We start from the raw sequence: 15,269 nt of genomic DNA, 5'->3' as shown, positions 1-15,269 counted from the left end.
AAGTATTAAAAGCCAGGAAAAGTTATGTAGACTGTACTACATGTAACTCTTCCTTCTTAGCTCTATGTTTTAAAAATGGCTGAGTCACCTTAAAGAAATTACTGAAAGATCTAATGGAAGACAGAGGAGTTCAAGAATGAAGGTGAAGAAAACAAACATGGAAGAAATCCAGTTTTCTTCCCATGTAAGGAAAGCACACCAACAGTGAATTTATTTTCTATTGAGTACTAAAACCTCCTGCAACATACAAATAACAAGTCTGTAAAAGTGTTTCTTCAAAAGAACTGCCACTGACCTTCAGCAGTTAAAACTGGTGCAAGATTTACCTGTGGTAGGTGATGCCAGCTACTCAAAAGTTACTGAGACTCTCCCATTAACTTTTTAATAATTAAAACTACAGTAAGTATCATCTATAGTTAAAATGTATACTTCTCCAAACAGCTTAATGAAGCTTGTAGGTACCTAGATTTAAAACAGCTGTTGAGGTAAAGCTTGCTCCATGAAAACACAATGTAACTAGCATCATGACCTTGTCCTGAACCCACTTGTTCTCCATGAGAAGCAGATGACTCACCAGCTAACAACCCTTATTTTCACAGAAATTAAACCTGAAGAATAAACACTAAATTCCAAATACCACATTTACATATGTGAAAAACAATTCTTAATATATTGGAACAACGTGTAAACTGGGCTTAGTGTAAGGAATTATTTTACTCACTAACTACTTTTCCCAGGTTTCACTAAGTTTCTGTCAAGAGAAAACAAATCTTACAGGTTTTTTGTTGTTCATACTCCTGACATCAAAAATTTAAAAAGAACAATATGTAGTCTAGATAAAGCGATCTTACTATAAGAGAGTGGGGAGTTCAGGACAGAATACAAGGAAAGGAAGATGGACACAACAAGATTATGCTACAGTCAAACAAGATAAGTAAAGAACATACAGCACCACTTATCAAACATTCTAATTGTCTAATCCTTTAAAAATACTTAAGTGAATGAATTTTGAATTACTCCAAGTCTTTCAGACTAAGAATACAATGTGAACTATGATTGCCAAAAAGAAATGAAGTCCAAAGATTTCTCAGAGCTTTAACAGAAAGAGGAAGAAAAACCATTAAGATGTTCTAATGGAAACTGAAGTGCAACCCGTCCTCATCCTACTGCCTCCTACCCAACAGACCACTATAAACTCATTTCCAATACATCCAAGCAATTGCAGGCCTCTGAAGTTAAGTGTATCATTTGGGAGAACAAAGAGCCACAGCGAACAAGGAGAACACACAACACTGCACACATAATGGGGCTTAAATTGTAAAAAATCTATTTTTGGATAATATTTCTACCAAAAAAAGAGTCTACAGTGAATTTCTTTGTCTATTTGCTCATCTATTTTTATTAGCCTCTGAACAAGGTTTAGCACTTTTCTTAATACCTCTAAATAAAACCATATTGCACTACAAGAGTTCTTCCTCCTGATTCCGCTTTCATTATTTTGGTAATTAATCAATTATTTCTGTTCTGAGCCTTCAAAGTTTTCCTTACAGTAATATGGGGCACATTGCATTCATTCAAAAGGAAGCTACTTTTGTAGTATCTAACAGTACCAATATAATGGTAAACATGCAGGAAATCTAAAACTACTTTCAGAGACTTAGAACTGCTGCAGAAGTATTTTCTCCATTTCAGGTTTCTCAAGCCTAATATAGATTACCTAATCATATAAGATTTTTGAAAAAATTCCTTCCTCTCCATAAGACTTAGAAAGGAAAATGGGGGGTTTCCAATCCAGATTTAAAACTGTGTAGAAATTATCCACAGAATTACTATACTGGGTAACATGCTAGAGAATCTTCTCCCATAGCTTTTGTACAATATGGTTGATGAAGACAAAAAGAACAGACTGTCATTGAGTAACTAATGAGATTATCAGAATGGACTCCCTATCAACATTAATGATCAATAAAACTCAGTTTCATCACTAAGTGGTTTCATGTGCAACTATAAAATTGACTGCTTGCTAATAAAAGAATTGCTCCTCGTCTGACCCTCTTAATGAGATGAATTTAGCTTACTGACAACTGACAGAAGTCTACCCATTTTGTTGTTGTTGTTTCTTTCAGTGGGTTAGCTCATGAAGAACATGACAAACACCAGAGACCATGAGGCACACAGCAGCACCAGAGAGCTAGGGAAAAAACATCTAGGGCAGGGAATTTAATATACTCCTTCTAACAAGTGAGATATTTGCTGCATCTCAATGGAACTCTAACCCAAGACAGAAAGGCAGCAATATCTCTGCTTTACTGTCTAGGCAATTAGTCTTCCCTTACAACGACACTCATTTTTATTCTCAATCTCAGGAAAAATTCTCAAACACACAGTCATTATCATTCATGGCTGTACCTTGGCCACTTCCAAGAGAAGTCTCTGGTATTGGCTCACAAAGAAAAGTTGATTTCAGGTCACCAAGGAGACTGAATTTGTTAAAAGAAATGTTTGGTACAATCAAGAATAGAAGTCCTTAACAGAGTCTCCATTTCATGTATTTCATTTCAGTGAATAGGACTTGAGAAGCTGACATTAGCATGGAATTCTCTACCATTTAAGTAGTGACTGTTTAAAAGATCAGAGTTTCACACCAACTGCTAAGAGTTGAGTTTGGTTGAGAAATAACCTAGACTTCCTCACATACATGCTAAATGACCTTGTTTAACCACAGAAAATCATCAAAAATACCCACGACTGAAATACTCACCTATTTTACATGCATTCTTGCTTTCCCTTAGCAAAAGTTATTTCTGTAGTTTGCAGCACAGCCACTTTTATGATCATACATAAACATAATAACTTCTTACGTGTGAAAAAGTTAAGAACTTTTGAACCTACTGAGTTTTTAAAATAACGTTTATAAGGAAAGAAGCTTTTTATGATCCAAGTCTTAATACAAACATTGTTTCATGCATTGTAAGGAAATAAAATTGTAGATCAGAAACTAGTTTACATTATTGTTTATCAGGCTGTAGTTCAGCTTTCAACATAATGGTTCACTTTGTAAGATAAACATGTTATTTAAGAAGGTTCAAACTGTACTAAGCAAAAGATCAAATAGAAATAAAGTTCAATTCATATCTGAGAAACATGAGATGTTTAATTATCTCAAATGCAGTCAAATTCCACAACTCTGCATAAAAGCTAATGTAGCTCACTACTGCTTATTTTTCCAGGATAGCAAATTAATAGGCTATCAGTACCCAAGGTCTCACAGCAGAAAAACACTTTTTGTCACTTTTGAGGCTCCAGAGAGACTGGATTTTGAATGCTTATGCAATATTACTTAGCGTGCAAAAAAATCTTATAGCTGACTATATTAACACTACTAAGTTAAGTGCAACTGTAATGGGAATGGGGGAAAAGATCTCTGTGTCCTCTATCATAAAAATGATTTTTTCTGGCAAGAAGCCATTACATGGCAAAAGACAGAAACTGAAACTTGGGAGAGACAGCATAAAGGTAAATACAAAATAAGAAAATATCTACTTTGGATGTTTAAGAACTAAAAATAAAATTCTGTGCCTCCATCTACAAAATACTCAAATCAATTAAACTAAAATTTGCCCTGCATATTGACCTCCTCATGTTACAGCAATGAGGAATAGAATGCCCCACAGAAATAATGATTAAACAGTACTACAACTCAGATTAAGTACCTAATATGGTCTACATGATATATAGCCAAATTTTCAAAACCCATCACCAGGAAGTGCTTACATTAGCAAAACCTGAGCAGGAGGTTTTGTGGATAGGAATGATATCTATGTATTAACAAAGATGTTATTTTGGCTGCTACAAAACCAACACATTTTCTTTAACAGTTTTTTAATGTTATTCAGTAATATCAATAGGTAAATGCAAAATATAATCAAAAGGCTCTCCAGAAATTTGTGTTTTCTATGCATTTCGAGTACTGCTTTAGCAAGGCTAAACTGTGTTTTTTGCATTCTTAAAGCCAACCTCTTTTATAAAGTGCACCCATACAAACATTAACACTAAAAATGCCCAGTTAAACAACAGAAAAAGAAGAATGTAAGTTACTCAAAGGCAAGCTACTAGATTGCTCTAGAGAGATACAGCTTTAGAGGGCATGAATTTTAACTATCACAGAAAAAAAGTTACTTAAATGTAGATCTTAGCTTACAAGAGAATAGATATACATCTCATTTACTTCGAGACGTTTATAGGACTAAAAGACAGTATAAAGCCATATGATGTAGCAGTAAAGAATCTGCATTTATTTCAAAAGATTAGGTAGAAAAGCAAAATAAAAACATGCATAGCAATGGTTTCCCTCAATTTATCTCACCTTGCCTATATTTGCATGTACATATATTTATGAGGCAGGAGCTTTGCTTAGCCAGAGAAAATCTTCAGCAAGTGTTTTATTAGTTTCTATTTTGTACCCCGAAAAGACTCGTGGCAAAAAAAAAATGAGCCTGTGAAACAGAACCACTGTAGCATCAGGTCTACTAAGCAAAACCAAGCAAACGAAAACATCCTTGCTCCTATGTAAAGATTTTAATTGGGGTTTAGGATGGCTCCTAGTACTGCCCAGAGCATTTATGGAACAAAACCAGAAAATAAAGTCAGTCTGTTGAATGCCTAATTAAAGTCTTCCATCTACTACTAAATATAGGCAGTCAATTTTAACGTATTTTAACTATGCTATAGGAAATTATATAACCCATAGGTAGCAATAAATCTGTCAAACAACTTACCAAGATTCCAGAAGGAACCCTTTCATGGGCAGCAACAACCCTTCTATTGAAGTCATCTTCAAAACCATCCTTTTCTGAGAAATGCATCTCAGAGAATGGGAAACTATCTTTCCAAAGCACAGGTAAATGCAAAACTTAGAGCCATAACAGAATGTTGTATCAGCATTTCTTCTCTTTCCATAGAAGCAGAAGAAATACATAAAATCTTCTGGTCTCTAAGAGCAGAATGTTTGGTATACTTTCCCACGCACTATTATGATTAAAAAGGAAGTGCTTCTTTAAGAAACCTCACACAGAAACTCCCTCACCAATAAGCTTTGCTTGAAATGTCACAGCCCCCTTGCGCTCTTTGAGATAAGCAATAACATGGGCAGACTTTGCCATATGTTTGCACAGATAGGTAGTGATCTTGTTTTACATCAGGTCACGTGACCTTAGCTGAAGCTCCCACGAAAAGAAACAGGGATTTAGTTAATGATTCTTCAGCAAAGTCTACATTAGCTCACTAAGAGACTTTTCGCCCGCTGTTGCAACTCCACCACCTGTAGCAGCATTCAAAGTCCCAGTTCAGCCAGTGCACACACAATTCAGGAATGGCTCCTGCCTCTCCACATGCCTACTCCCTCTGCTGATGGCTCACTGGGCTAGCTAGTCACGTTTGACAAGGGAAATCTGATGACATTTCAGGGTCTAGTATTTGTGGACTATTCACACCCCCGTCCTTGGAATTGCATTGTAACAGTAAAGAGACAATAGACAACCATACAAAAACAACACTCACCAAAATAAACATATTTTCCTGTGGAAATTTCTCTACTTTCTTTAAACTGAATTGTTAAAGCAGTATAATTTGGGTATGTGGACAATGCACACAAGCTTATTGTATACCCAGCTTTGTGACTGAAAATAAAAACTAATTTTTGATTGAAGGAATTTTGAAATGTCATTGACTTCTCTACACAGTATCATGGCTAGGTGAAATAACTGAGGAACTGTAGCAGTGTAAGGAAATAATTCTATCCCTGACTGGGAGAGACATTCAGCACATTCTCATTACCTTAAACCCATGCATCTCTGCCCCAACCCCACAGTGTTACTTTGTGTCTGCTACTGAAGATTGTGGAGGACTACTGCTTGAATTAAAAACTAAAAAATAATCTAGGATTATACACACTATGCTCCTCAAAGTTTTGTAAATTTATGCATTAGGTTCTGATACAAGGACAACGAATTGAATTATTGGATGCAACCTAAATGGCTTGTAGGTTTCCAAAATAAGTAACGAACCACATTTGAGGCCAAAACTAAGTCAGTCTTTATTATAAACTCCTAAATTGAGTGTTGGGATTGCTACATCTGGAGTAAGGTTGAAATAAATTGCTACTATCTCTGGGCCCTTTTTTATACACTGAAAAAATTCATATTTAATGTGGCTCTTCACAGGAAAAATTACTGGTTTTGTTAGCAGACATGACAAGTGTTTTCACGGGATAAGAATTACTAGACACTCAATTTTCCTCTGCTTGTTCATCATGCCTTTATCATGTGTGTTCTATTAAAATATGGTAAAAAAAATACAGTATGAGCACAGTTCATAGCTAGCTTTGTAACACAGTGCTTCTGTTCAAACACACTTGACTTCGCTTTATGGAGGGCTTTTGTGTATAATTTTCTGTTATACATATTCTATTTCAGCATCATTTCAGATTGACTTTATTTTCTTCCAAGCTTCTGAAAGCATTTTAAAAGACAGCCTTTCTAGAATACAGATAAAACTGCGGTCACTGCACAGGCAGTAAGGTAAGATTTAGACAGGTAATAAGCTTTGCACATTTAGAAAGCTCCCTTGTCTTTTATTTCTCAATATTAATAAGTTAAATAACATGTAATTCCATCTAAGTAAGTTTAAGTACTATGTCATTTACTTGCAATTTACACAGGAAAATTAGCTTTAGTTTTGAAAAGCAAAACACCCCAAATTTGGAAGTATTAGAAGCAATGTTTTTCATGTAACCTTAATCCAGCTCTTTGGTGTGGTATAGCCTCAGAAAGCACCTGAGTTTTTTCAGTAACCTCATGCAAGTTAATACTGCAAAGATCAGTCATCATCCTGTGTTCTTTTTTTTTTCCCCCCTCTGCTCTTTGTGGGTCTACACATTTTATCCCATTGCTCTTTAGTCAAAATCCCTGATGGGAAGCATGATTCCACTTTTTAATGACACTCTTCTATAGTAACCTTTGCAATATACTTGATTGCATTCATTCAGTTTTACAGTATCCCAGAGACGCTATATTATTTTTTCACCTATGTAATAGAAAACTCAGGGCAGGAGATTAGGAATTAAAAATAGAGGAGGTTTTAGCACAGTTAAAACTCGACTTTGTAGAGTTTGCCTCCATTTTTTACCTCTTCACATATTCAAAACATTGCTTCCATAGGCTACATTTATAGCTGCTGATCAGATTTACTTATCCTAGATGGTCATTACAAAAAAAAAAAAAATAAAAATTTGCCTGATTGCCTGTGATAATTACATTTAGGTGGACAGAACACAGCTACAGGACATTTCTCCAGCTTTCATCAGCATATATCATTCTAAATTCTGTAAGGAAAGAAGCAGATATCCTATAGACATGAGTTGCTATCAGTATACAATCACAATTTCACAATTCACTCAGGGATCAGGATAAATTTGCTAAGATGAATGAATGAGACAAAGCCTTCTTTAACTGATACGTCCTAATAGGTAAAGCAAGTATGGGACAACCTTTGTTCATATTCCATATGTCTCCTTCATTCCATCCTGCCCCAAATAATTTGACTTATTATCAACTAAGACCTAAGTGACACAATTCTCAGTCTTACACCCCATCCTTACACTTGAAAAGGCCCTTTCTTCCCAAGCCTCAACTGCGATTCCTAAATTCCACTACACTTCTTTATTTTCATGCACTTTTTACACTTCGTTTACTGGGTGCAAACAAAGGGGAACAGTTCCAAATTCTGCTACAGAGATTACAAAAATCAGAGTGGGACTGAAAATGCTTTCTTGTGCTCAAGTTCTTGCTCTTAGCCCTGGTCTGAGGCATCTGCTTACTGAAACTGGAAATAAAGTTCTGCTCATCCCAGCTTGTGGTAAATTACGTTCAATACAGCATCTTAGTTACTGTTAACTGCAAAAGTCTATTCATTTTCAATATAGACTTTTAAACCTAATTCAAAGGCTAACAACTTCGCTAAATTCAAATAAAGTTACACACAAATAACAGCTGACATACTGAATGAAGGCCATCTGCCTAAGATCCCTTCTGAAAGGGACACGAGAACTTTTCTAAGATAAAACAGCTAGAGTTTTTCCTCTAGTACAGTGGAAACATGCCACCAAATTTCACTTCTTATAAAACAATGAATACACTTGCTAAAATCTTCCATATAAAGGCTGAAGGTGGATAACATATAAATTGGAAATAAAATTTCCATTTTAGCAAAGTTATGTGCAAGTAAAAATGAAGTCCTGCTCAAAAAAATGCTGAAAAAGACTAAAAGACAGTGTTACCTGCTTTTACCTGCAATTCCCAGCTGTCCAAAAAAAAGAAAAATAATGCAGAAAACCCTATCACAAGTAATAATAGCCTAGTACAAGAATCCATGCAGTTAACCAATATTAGAGAAACACCAGCAATACAAAAGCAATGAATTTCCCACTAAACTGGTGCTTAAAAATTAATAAAAGCAAATGTCCAGCTTTCCATCTACAGTGTAAGATTGTAAATTCAATGTCTTTAAGATCTCCTGCCAGGTGAAGTCAAGAGCCATTCAAATTAGAATATTTTCTGGTGCAGCTTATGCTTTTTTTTTTAATCTCTAGGAAAAAAAAAATGATAGTGAGAAAGGAAATCCACAGTTTACTCGGACTTGGCCCCTTTGTAATGTCTCAACAGTTATTTCTGCATGATCTACTATGAATCATCTGATTCCAATATTATGGCATCTTTCCTTGTACCAATTTGAGCTTTTTTTTTTTTTTTTTACAGTTACCTTTTTTCCATTTACAAATGAAATTCAGTGAGAACAAAGAATATTTACAGAGTCCATAAAGTGAGGTTTACTATCAAAATTATCAGTTTAGTCAAAAAATTAGGTTACATGCACACACAGTTTTTATGCACATGAAGACCTTATCTTCATTCAAGGTATTGAAAAGACGTAACTGGCTAATCCAAGAGCGCACCCCTTTGGAACTGGCACATGTATATCCCACACAAGTGCCTGCCACGTCTATTTCCAGCAGCACAAACTCTTCTGCAGCCACATCGCCCTTGGTTGAACTTATTCCTAGACACATACCACAGAAACCAAAGTTTATGAACAGAAATTCCATCTATCTCATTTTTACATAAGATGACAGAAAGCAGATGAAGCTTTTTCTCCATGTTTCTAGAAAGCACCAACCATTTCCCTAATGAGAAATCACTCTGTTTTCTCCATTTAAGAAAAGCTTCTTTCCAGGCACCAATCTGCCTCAGGTGTATTTATATTTTCTTACAACCTTCCAGGATTTAAAAGTTGAAGAACATAGTAATGTATTTAAGTGTGAAATGCATCCTGATCTACTAGTGGTGAAAAATTTGGTTACCTTTAGAATGGATACATGAATAAAAGATCTGAGACTACTACATGTCCTCAGATTGACATGAAAAAACAGAAATATACTTATTCTGAGAAATGCATATATGGAAAACACAAAAAGTTTTAAATACAGTGTATGTAAAGAAGAAACCTCTTTTTATTTGATAGACTCTCCATACTGTTGAATTGATTAACATGTACCAAAATAGAACATTATCCATAAATTAAATTTGCATATAAGATTTGCCTATTTTATTAGAAAAATCATGTAAAACCACTAGTTTTACAGAATTCCCACATAAAGGTGTTCACAGCATTAGATATTGGAAAGGGGAAAGTTAGACATAGCTGAGCAAATTCAGTATGCTTACTTATTCATCAAACACAATCTACTTGCATTATTGAGTTTTAATGAACACGAAGACCACATCTGCCTGAAGGATCTATCTGTTCAGCCCTAGCACACAATAGCACACCTGTACCATCTATACAGGACATGACAAACCTGTAAAGCAGCATCACAGATTTCTTGTTTGTGTTAACATGTACACTTTTCATTTGGAGAATGAATGGCTTTAAGTCATCACTAAGTTGGTTTGGGGTTTTTATTTAAACGTATTTCAGTTTACATTACAAACTAAATTCTATTGTTAGCCAAGTGAGGGACAATTACTTCCACTTATGATGGAATCTCATCTATAATTCATTATTGGAAGCACCTCTTGGAAATAATTTTGCAAAGAATCCTATACATGTTTCCTTTAAAAGACCTTTCACAACTATCAATCAAGAAACAGCACATTTCTTGAGGAGACTGTTGTTCAGTCTAAAAATACACAAGAAAACCAAAAGATGCAGCCTCGGGCTGGTTTACCAGGCACTGGCTTCAGCCACACAGACCAACACAAAAACGTCACTTGGTCCACCTGAGACTTTTCTATCATTATTTTGCATATTTATATTTCTGGTATTGAACTTAATCACTTTGGATAAAGAAATGGACCAGTTCCTCAATTAAGAACTTATCCATTCACTGAGTACAGATAGCAGCAATGAGGAAGTGTCCCTCAGTTTTAGGAAAAGAGTGACTCAGGACAACTTCTAGCAGGTCATGAATGTTGTCAAACTACTGCAAAGCTCAAAGAAACTGGTAACAGTAAAATAAGTAACTAGGAGGGGGAAGCTAGCAATCTTTCCTTGGAAATTCCCTTGAAATACAGACACACACACACAAAAATCAGATTTCTATCAAAATTAAAAAAAAAAAAATCCTCCCAAAGTATGCTTAAGCTCCGTCCTCAAACACAATCTGGTTTGACTTGGTGTGACAGTTTCATATTAAATCAGCTTACCTGTACAAACTGAAATGTAAGCATGAATGTTACAACATACTAGAGTGTTTGTAACAACCAAGAGGAGATAGCAGCCAAGTGGAATAAACTCATTTTTAAGTGAAATATTCTTTGCAACAGCAGCAACATTTTTATTATGCTTGAACCACATAATTTTATCTACAGTTAAAAAAAAAAAAAATCTCTGCTTACCTATATTACAGTGAGATATTTGCAGAGATTACACCTTTGTGTTACGGTAGACCCTTAAAATGCAACTTTAATGATATCAAAGGTTCATGAAGAAAGTACTCCGGATCAGCACTGTCAGATGCAAAAAATCACTAAGACATAGTATGCTACTATAGTATGTTCTCAACATTTGCCCAGTATGGGATGAAGACATCTAATGCATGTGCTTTAGACCTGAATTTGATCACAAACATATCAATGACTGTTTTGTGAAAAGCTTTCACTGTGGATATATGTAACATGCAGCCCTTTTCAGACAGTTACGCGCAATGCATTTGCAATTCATTATATTAACAATGATTAAAAGCTGTTTTATATATAAGCCAAAGCTACTTTACAAAAAAAAAAAAAAAAGCACAGATATTCTATGATCATACACAGATCACGAAGAATTGTCTGTTTTCCTAAATGCTGTGATCTTACACTGAAGATGTAAAAGACTGTTAAAGAAAACTGTGGTCTGGAGTATTAACCATATAAGCATCTTCAAAGAAGAAACAAATGCAACCAATCTAACCTCTAGCTTTGACAGAGGTTCCCAGTGCGATTTTGAACAAAATCCTTTCAGCTTTATCTGATCTAGATTGCAGGTTCTCTGGGGCAGAGACCAGGTCATAAAGAACGCAATGTAGAGGCGGCCTATTCTGCACCACCACATAAGGAGGCGTCAAGTGCAATAAGTGCAATTTATATTTCCCCACAATTGATCATGACTTCACACTAGTGGAAAGAAACGCTAGAAGTAGGTAGGAAGGATAAAAAGTTATTTGCACTGCAGAACTGGAACATTTTACATGTATGTCTTCCAAGTAAATAACAACAAAGACCTAAACTTAATTTTGTAACAAACCAAAATGTTGATTAAAGACAAATTCAAACACCACCTCTTTTACAGGCCATTAAAAACGCAAACATTTTGATATGCTTAGCTGAGAAGCTATGCTACAAGAGCCTTTCAGCACTATCTATTTATTCCTATTGTAATAACGATTACTACCAGATAATACATAATTTCATTCAAAGTTCCTGACATCCTGAATTCATTTGGAAACTTTTTAGCTTTAGCCTATCAGCCTAATATTCTACTATATAACAGTAATATATTTTTATACAGTATCTCATAGATAATTCCCTTAAATAAAGAGATCTTCCTTGATGCATGTTGTAGGAGACAAGAAAATTGTTTATATTTCTGCATGTTCTGAGATGCAAAGAAACTACAGAAGAAACTAGGAGAGAAAGCAGAACTGATGGCCCTGGCTGGAGCTAGTTGCCTAGCATGTATACAAGCAATGGTTACGCATCTACTGAGTGACTGACATGTCCACACTTCCAGTAACACAAGGTGAAGGTATTTTGTGACTTACGATTTTTTCATTCTGACTAACGAATATCTGTACCTACTTAAAACGTGTATACTACTGCACATTCTTCCTCTTCCAATATATTCTGCAAATGTTAACAGCTCAGTATTCAAAATTGTCCTGAGAAATACTACTATAAAGTACAAAAAAAAAAAAACCAAAACCAAACAGCAAATATCAAACAAACAACTGAGTTCTGTAGTTTTGTCTATCATCTTCTCCTCTGATGACATCTTCATGTATCATTATGGGAAACGGCTAACAAATTCTTTTTGTAACAATAGAATTTTGTTTAGGGAAAAACAAAACAAAACAAAACAACAACGTTCAGATGATGTGCACATACAAAGTGCAGCCAAAATGCAGGTATATCTATTACATCATGTTGTTGGATAGAAATTCACATGTTTAAACAGCATATTGTCTTGCTCTATTAAAAATCATTGAGTCTGCTACATGGACTCAGTAACCACTTAACGGGAGGAAAAATGCAGTTCACACAAAACAACTAAGAAGAGAACGTTGCAAAAACTCAAATACATACACAAAAATTGCAGACGCTTCATACTCCCTCCACCAGCAGGGATGAACAGAAAACACAAAGGCGGGGTGCCCCGCAGGTACGCAACTTAACACCCAGAGTTTAAGAAACGCACATCCGTAAAACGGAAGGAACTATGGGGCAGCAAGGGACGTGTCGCGATTTTTAACATTTTAAGAGACGCACCGCCAAGCAGAGCCGGTAAAACCGCCGTTTCACACGTTACACCGCCCTTCTGTCACAGCCAGGCTGGAACGCACCTCAGGGGTCACCCAGAGCCGGCCGGGAGCGCAGACAGAGCCGCAGCCTCCCAACCCGACCTACCCAGCGCACCTGGCAGCCAGGAGATGGATGGGAGGGATGTCTCCCCTTTCCCCCCAAGCACACTGGGACGGCCTGGCTGACGCCGGCCTGGGCTGCGGGGAACCCAGGGCAGCGGCTGGGGGCGCAAGGGCCAGCCCGCCCCGCTGCCCAGCCACGGCTGGGGAGCAAGGGGAGCTCAGCGGCCGCTGCTCGGGGCCCTACTCGGAGCCCCCTTCGGGGAGGGGAGGGGAGCGAGGCCGGGCCGGCAGCCACGGCAGGCCCTTCACCACCCATCCTCCCCCACAGCCGTCCGGGATCGCTCGGCGCCCACCTCCCCCCCACACTTCTCTCTCTCACACAGGCAGACACTCCGCCCCCGTGCGCGCCCCCTCCCCAAAAGCCCACTTGGCGGCAGCGGCCCCTTCCCGCTTACCTCGAGGGAGGCCCGGCGGGGCCGGCGTCAGGTGGGGCGGATGGATGAGCGGAGGGGAACAAGCCGGGGCGCGGAGCGGGGCAGCGGGTGAGCCGGGAGAGCCGCGCTGGGCTGCATGCGAACTGCGCCAAGCGCCGGCCGTTGGTGTAGCGCGTGCACGTACGCGCGCGCTGGCGCCGGCTTGCGGGAGCGCGGCGCGGGCGAGTGGGCGGGCGGGCAGCCGAGCGCGCGCCACCTCAGCGCCGCGGTCCCGCCTCGCCCCCGGCCCCACGTGACCTGTGGGGCGACGCGGGGGGGGGGGGTGGAAGGAGGAGGAGGGGCGCGCGTGGCCGGCGCGTGCGCGTGGCCGAGGGCGCTGCGGGACACGTAGCGACGGCCACAGTCTGTGCGGGGCCGGGGGAGACGGGTCGGTGCGGGGCCGGAGGCAGCTGCGGGCACTGTAGCTGGTGCCAGCGAACGGGTACGGAAGGACAGAGGCTGCGGCAGGGTACGGGCGGCCTGCCTTCCTCCCCCGCCCTCTTCCCCCGGCGCGCCCCGGCAGGCTGTGGGTCCGGCCCCGCGGGGCGGTCACGGCGCGGGTGACGCATCCCGGCTGCCACCCGCGGTGACGCGGCTTCTCCCGCCCGTGTCCTCCCCCGGGCGAGGGGCTGGGGCGATGGGCGGCGAAGCGCTCCCGGCTGCTATTTATATCCCGAGCCGAGCCGTGCTTCCGAATCCTCACCTCCTGGCGGAATTGCTTCAAAAGAAGCGCCGCGTTCGGGGTGTTTGCCCCTTTATGCATCTGTCACCGCACCCTGCTCTTGAAATTTACCGGTCTACTCAGAATTGGAAGGAAAATAATTTTTGTATTTATTTATTTTTTGTAATGAAAGTGTAGAATTGCAAAACCAAAACGTGTCCACCAGGCCGGGTGTGCGTTCCGCGTCGGCAGCTTCGTTGCCTATTGCTTGTGTGATTCATGCCGCTGCTCACTGAGCTTGGCTTCATGATGTGGTGTTATTTACCCGTGTGACACTATTGCTCAGAGGCCCCGGATGATACTGAGACATAATGTGTACTAAAACTGGGTAATATTCTCACCCCAAACAGTTTGCACTATAAAAAGGGGAAAAGAAAAAAGAAGTAGCGTAACTGGAAATACAGTTCAAGTTTCACGGATGTGAATTAAGTGTTTTATCACTTAGTAGCACTATCCATGCTACTTCTTTGTTTTACTGTACTTCTATTTGTTTACCAATTATTTTTTCATCTGCTGATCTGTCGACAAGAGTTTTGTTACAAGCTGGCTTTGCCCCGCTTGGTGTTAGAGAGATTTTGGGCCCTCACATAGGTTTTTTATAATTGTCATATAAGAAATCAGGGTAGTTATAAGCATATTCAGTGAAACTGACAAAAAACATGCCAGTATACACATTAGTGCATAGACAAAGTTTACTGTGGTAGTCCATCTATCTCTAAAAAGATCCTTGACAATCTTTTGTACTAGTCCTACAAAGAGATAAGATCTGTTTATTCATGTCTACTTCCTGGGACAAGCTGCCTAAAAGATTATAGTGATTGAGAATGCTTATTTGCAAGTAATATATTTAAATCCCTTTGAGCATGGAACTAAAAAAAATCTGTCCCTGTGTAACATT

The 15,269-nt window shown here is 38.8% G+C and overlaps 1 protein-coding gene across 3 annotated transcripts in view; it reads right to left on the bottom strand.

Moving 5' to 3' along the window:
* The window catches only part of LPIN2 (lipin 2), a 49,439-nt gene extending 35,574 nt beyond the window's left edge, over positions 1-13,865 (bottom strand). For 2 of the 3 annotated variants that reach the window (XR_010470478.1, XM_005499956.4), the window contains exon 1: positions 4,779-5,078. Coding sequence is in view for 1 of the 3 variants with exons in the window: in XM_005499956.4 (XP_005500013.2) it covers positions 4,779-4,865 (87 nt within the window). In the remaining 2 variants the exon portion in view is untranslated. Of the gene's footprint in view, positions 1-4,778; positions 5,079-13,632 lie in introns of those variants that run through there. The other variant, XM_065053253.1, reaches the window with a different exon arrangement.
* Positions 13,866-15,269: the final 1,404 nt, after the last annotated feature.

This window comes from Columba livia, chromosome 2, assembly GCF_036013475.1.
Source record: "Columba livia isolate bColLiv1 breed racing homer chromosome 2, bColLiv1.pat.W.v2, whole genome shotgun sequence".
In the NCBI taxonomy this organism is placed as follows: Eukaryota; Metazoa; Chordata; class Aves; order Columbiformes; family Columbidae; genus Columba; species Columba livia.
This window is presented reverse-complemented; position numbering and strand designations above follow the sequence as displayed.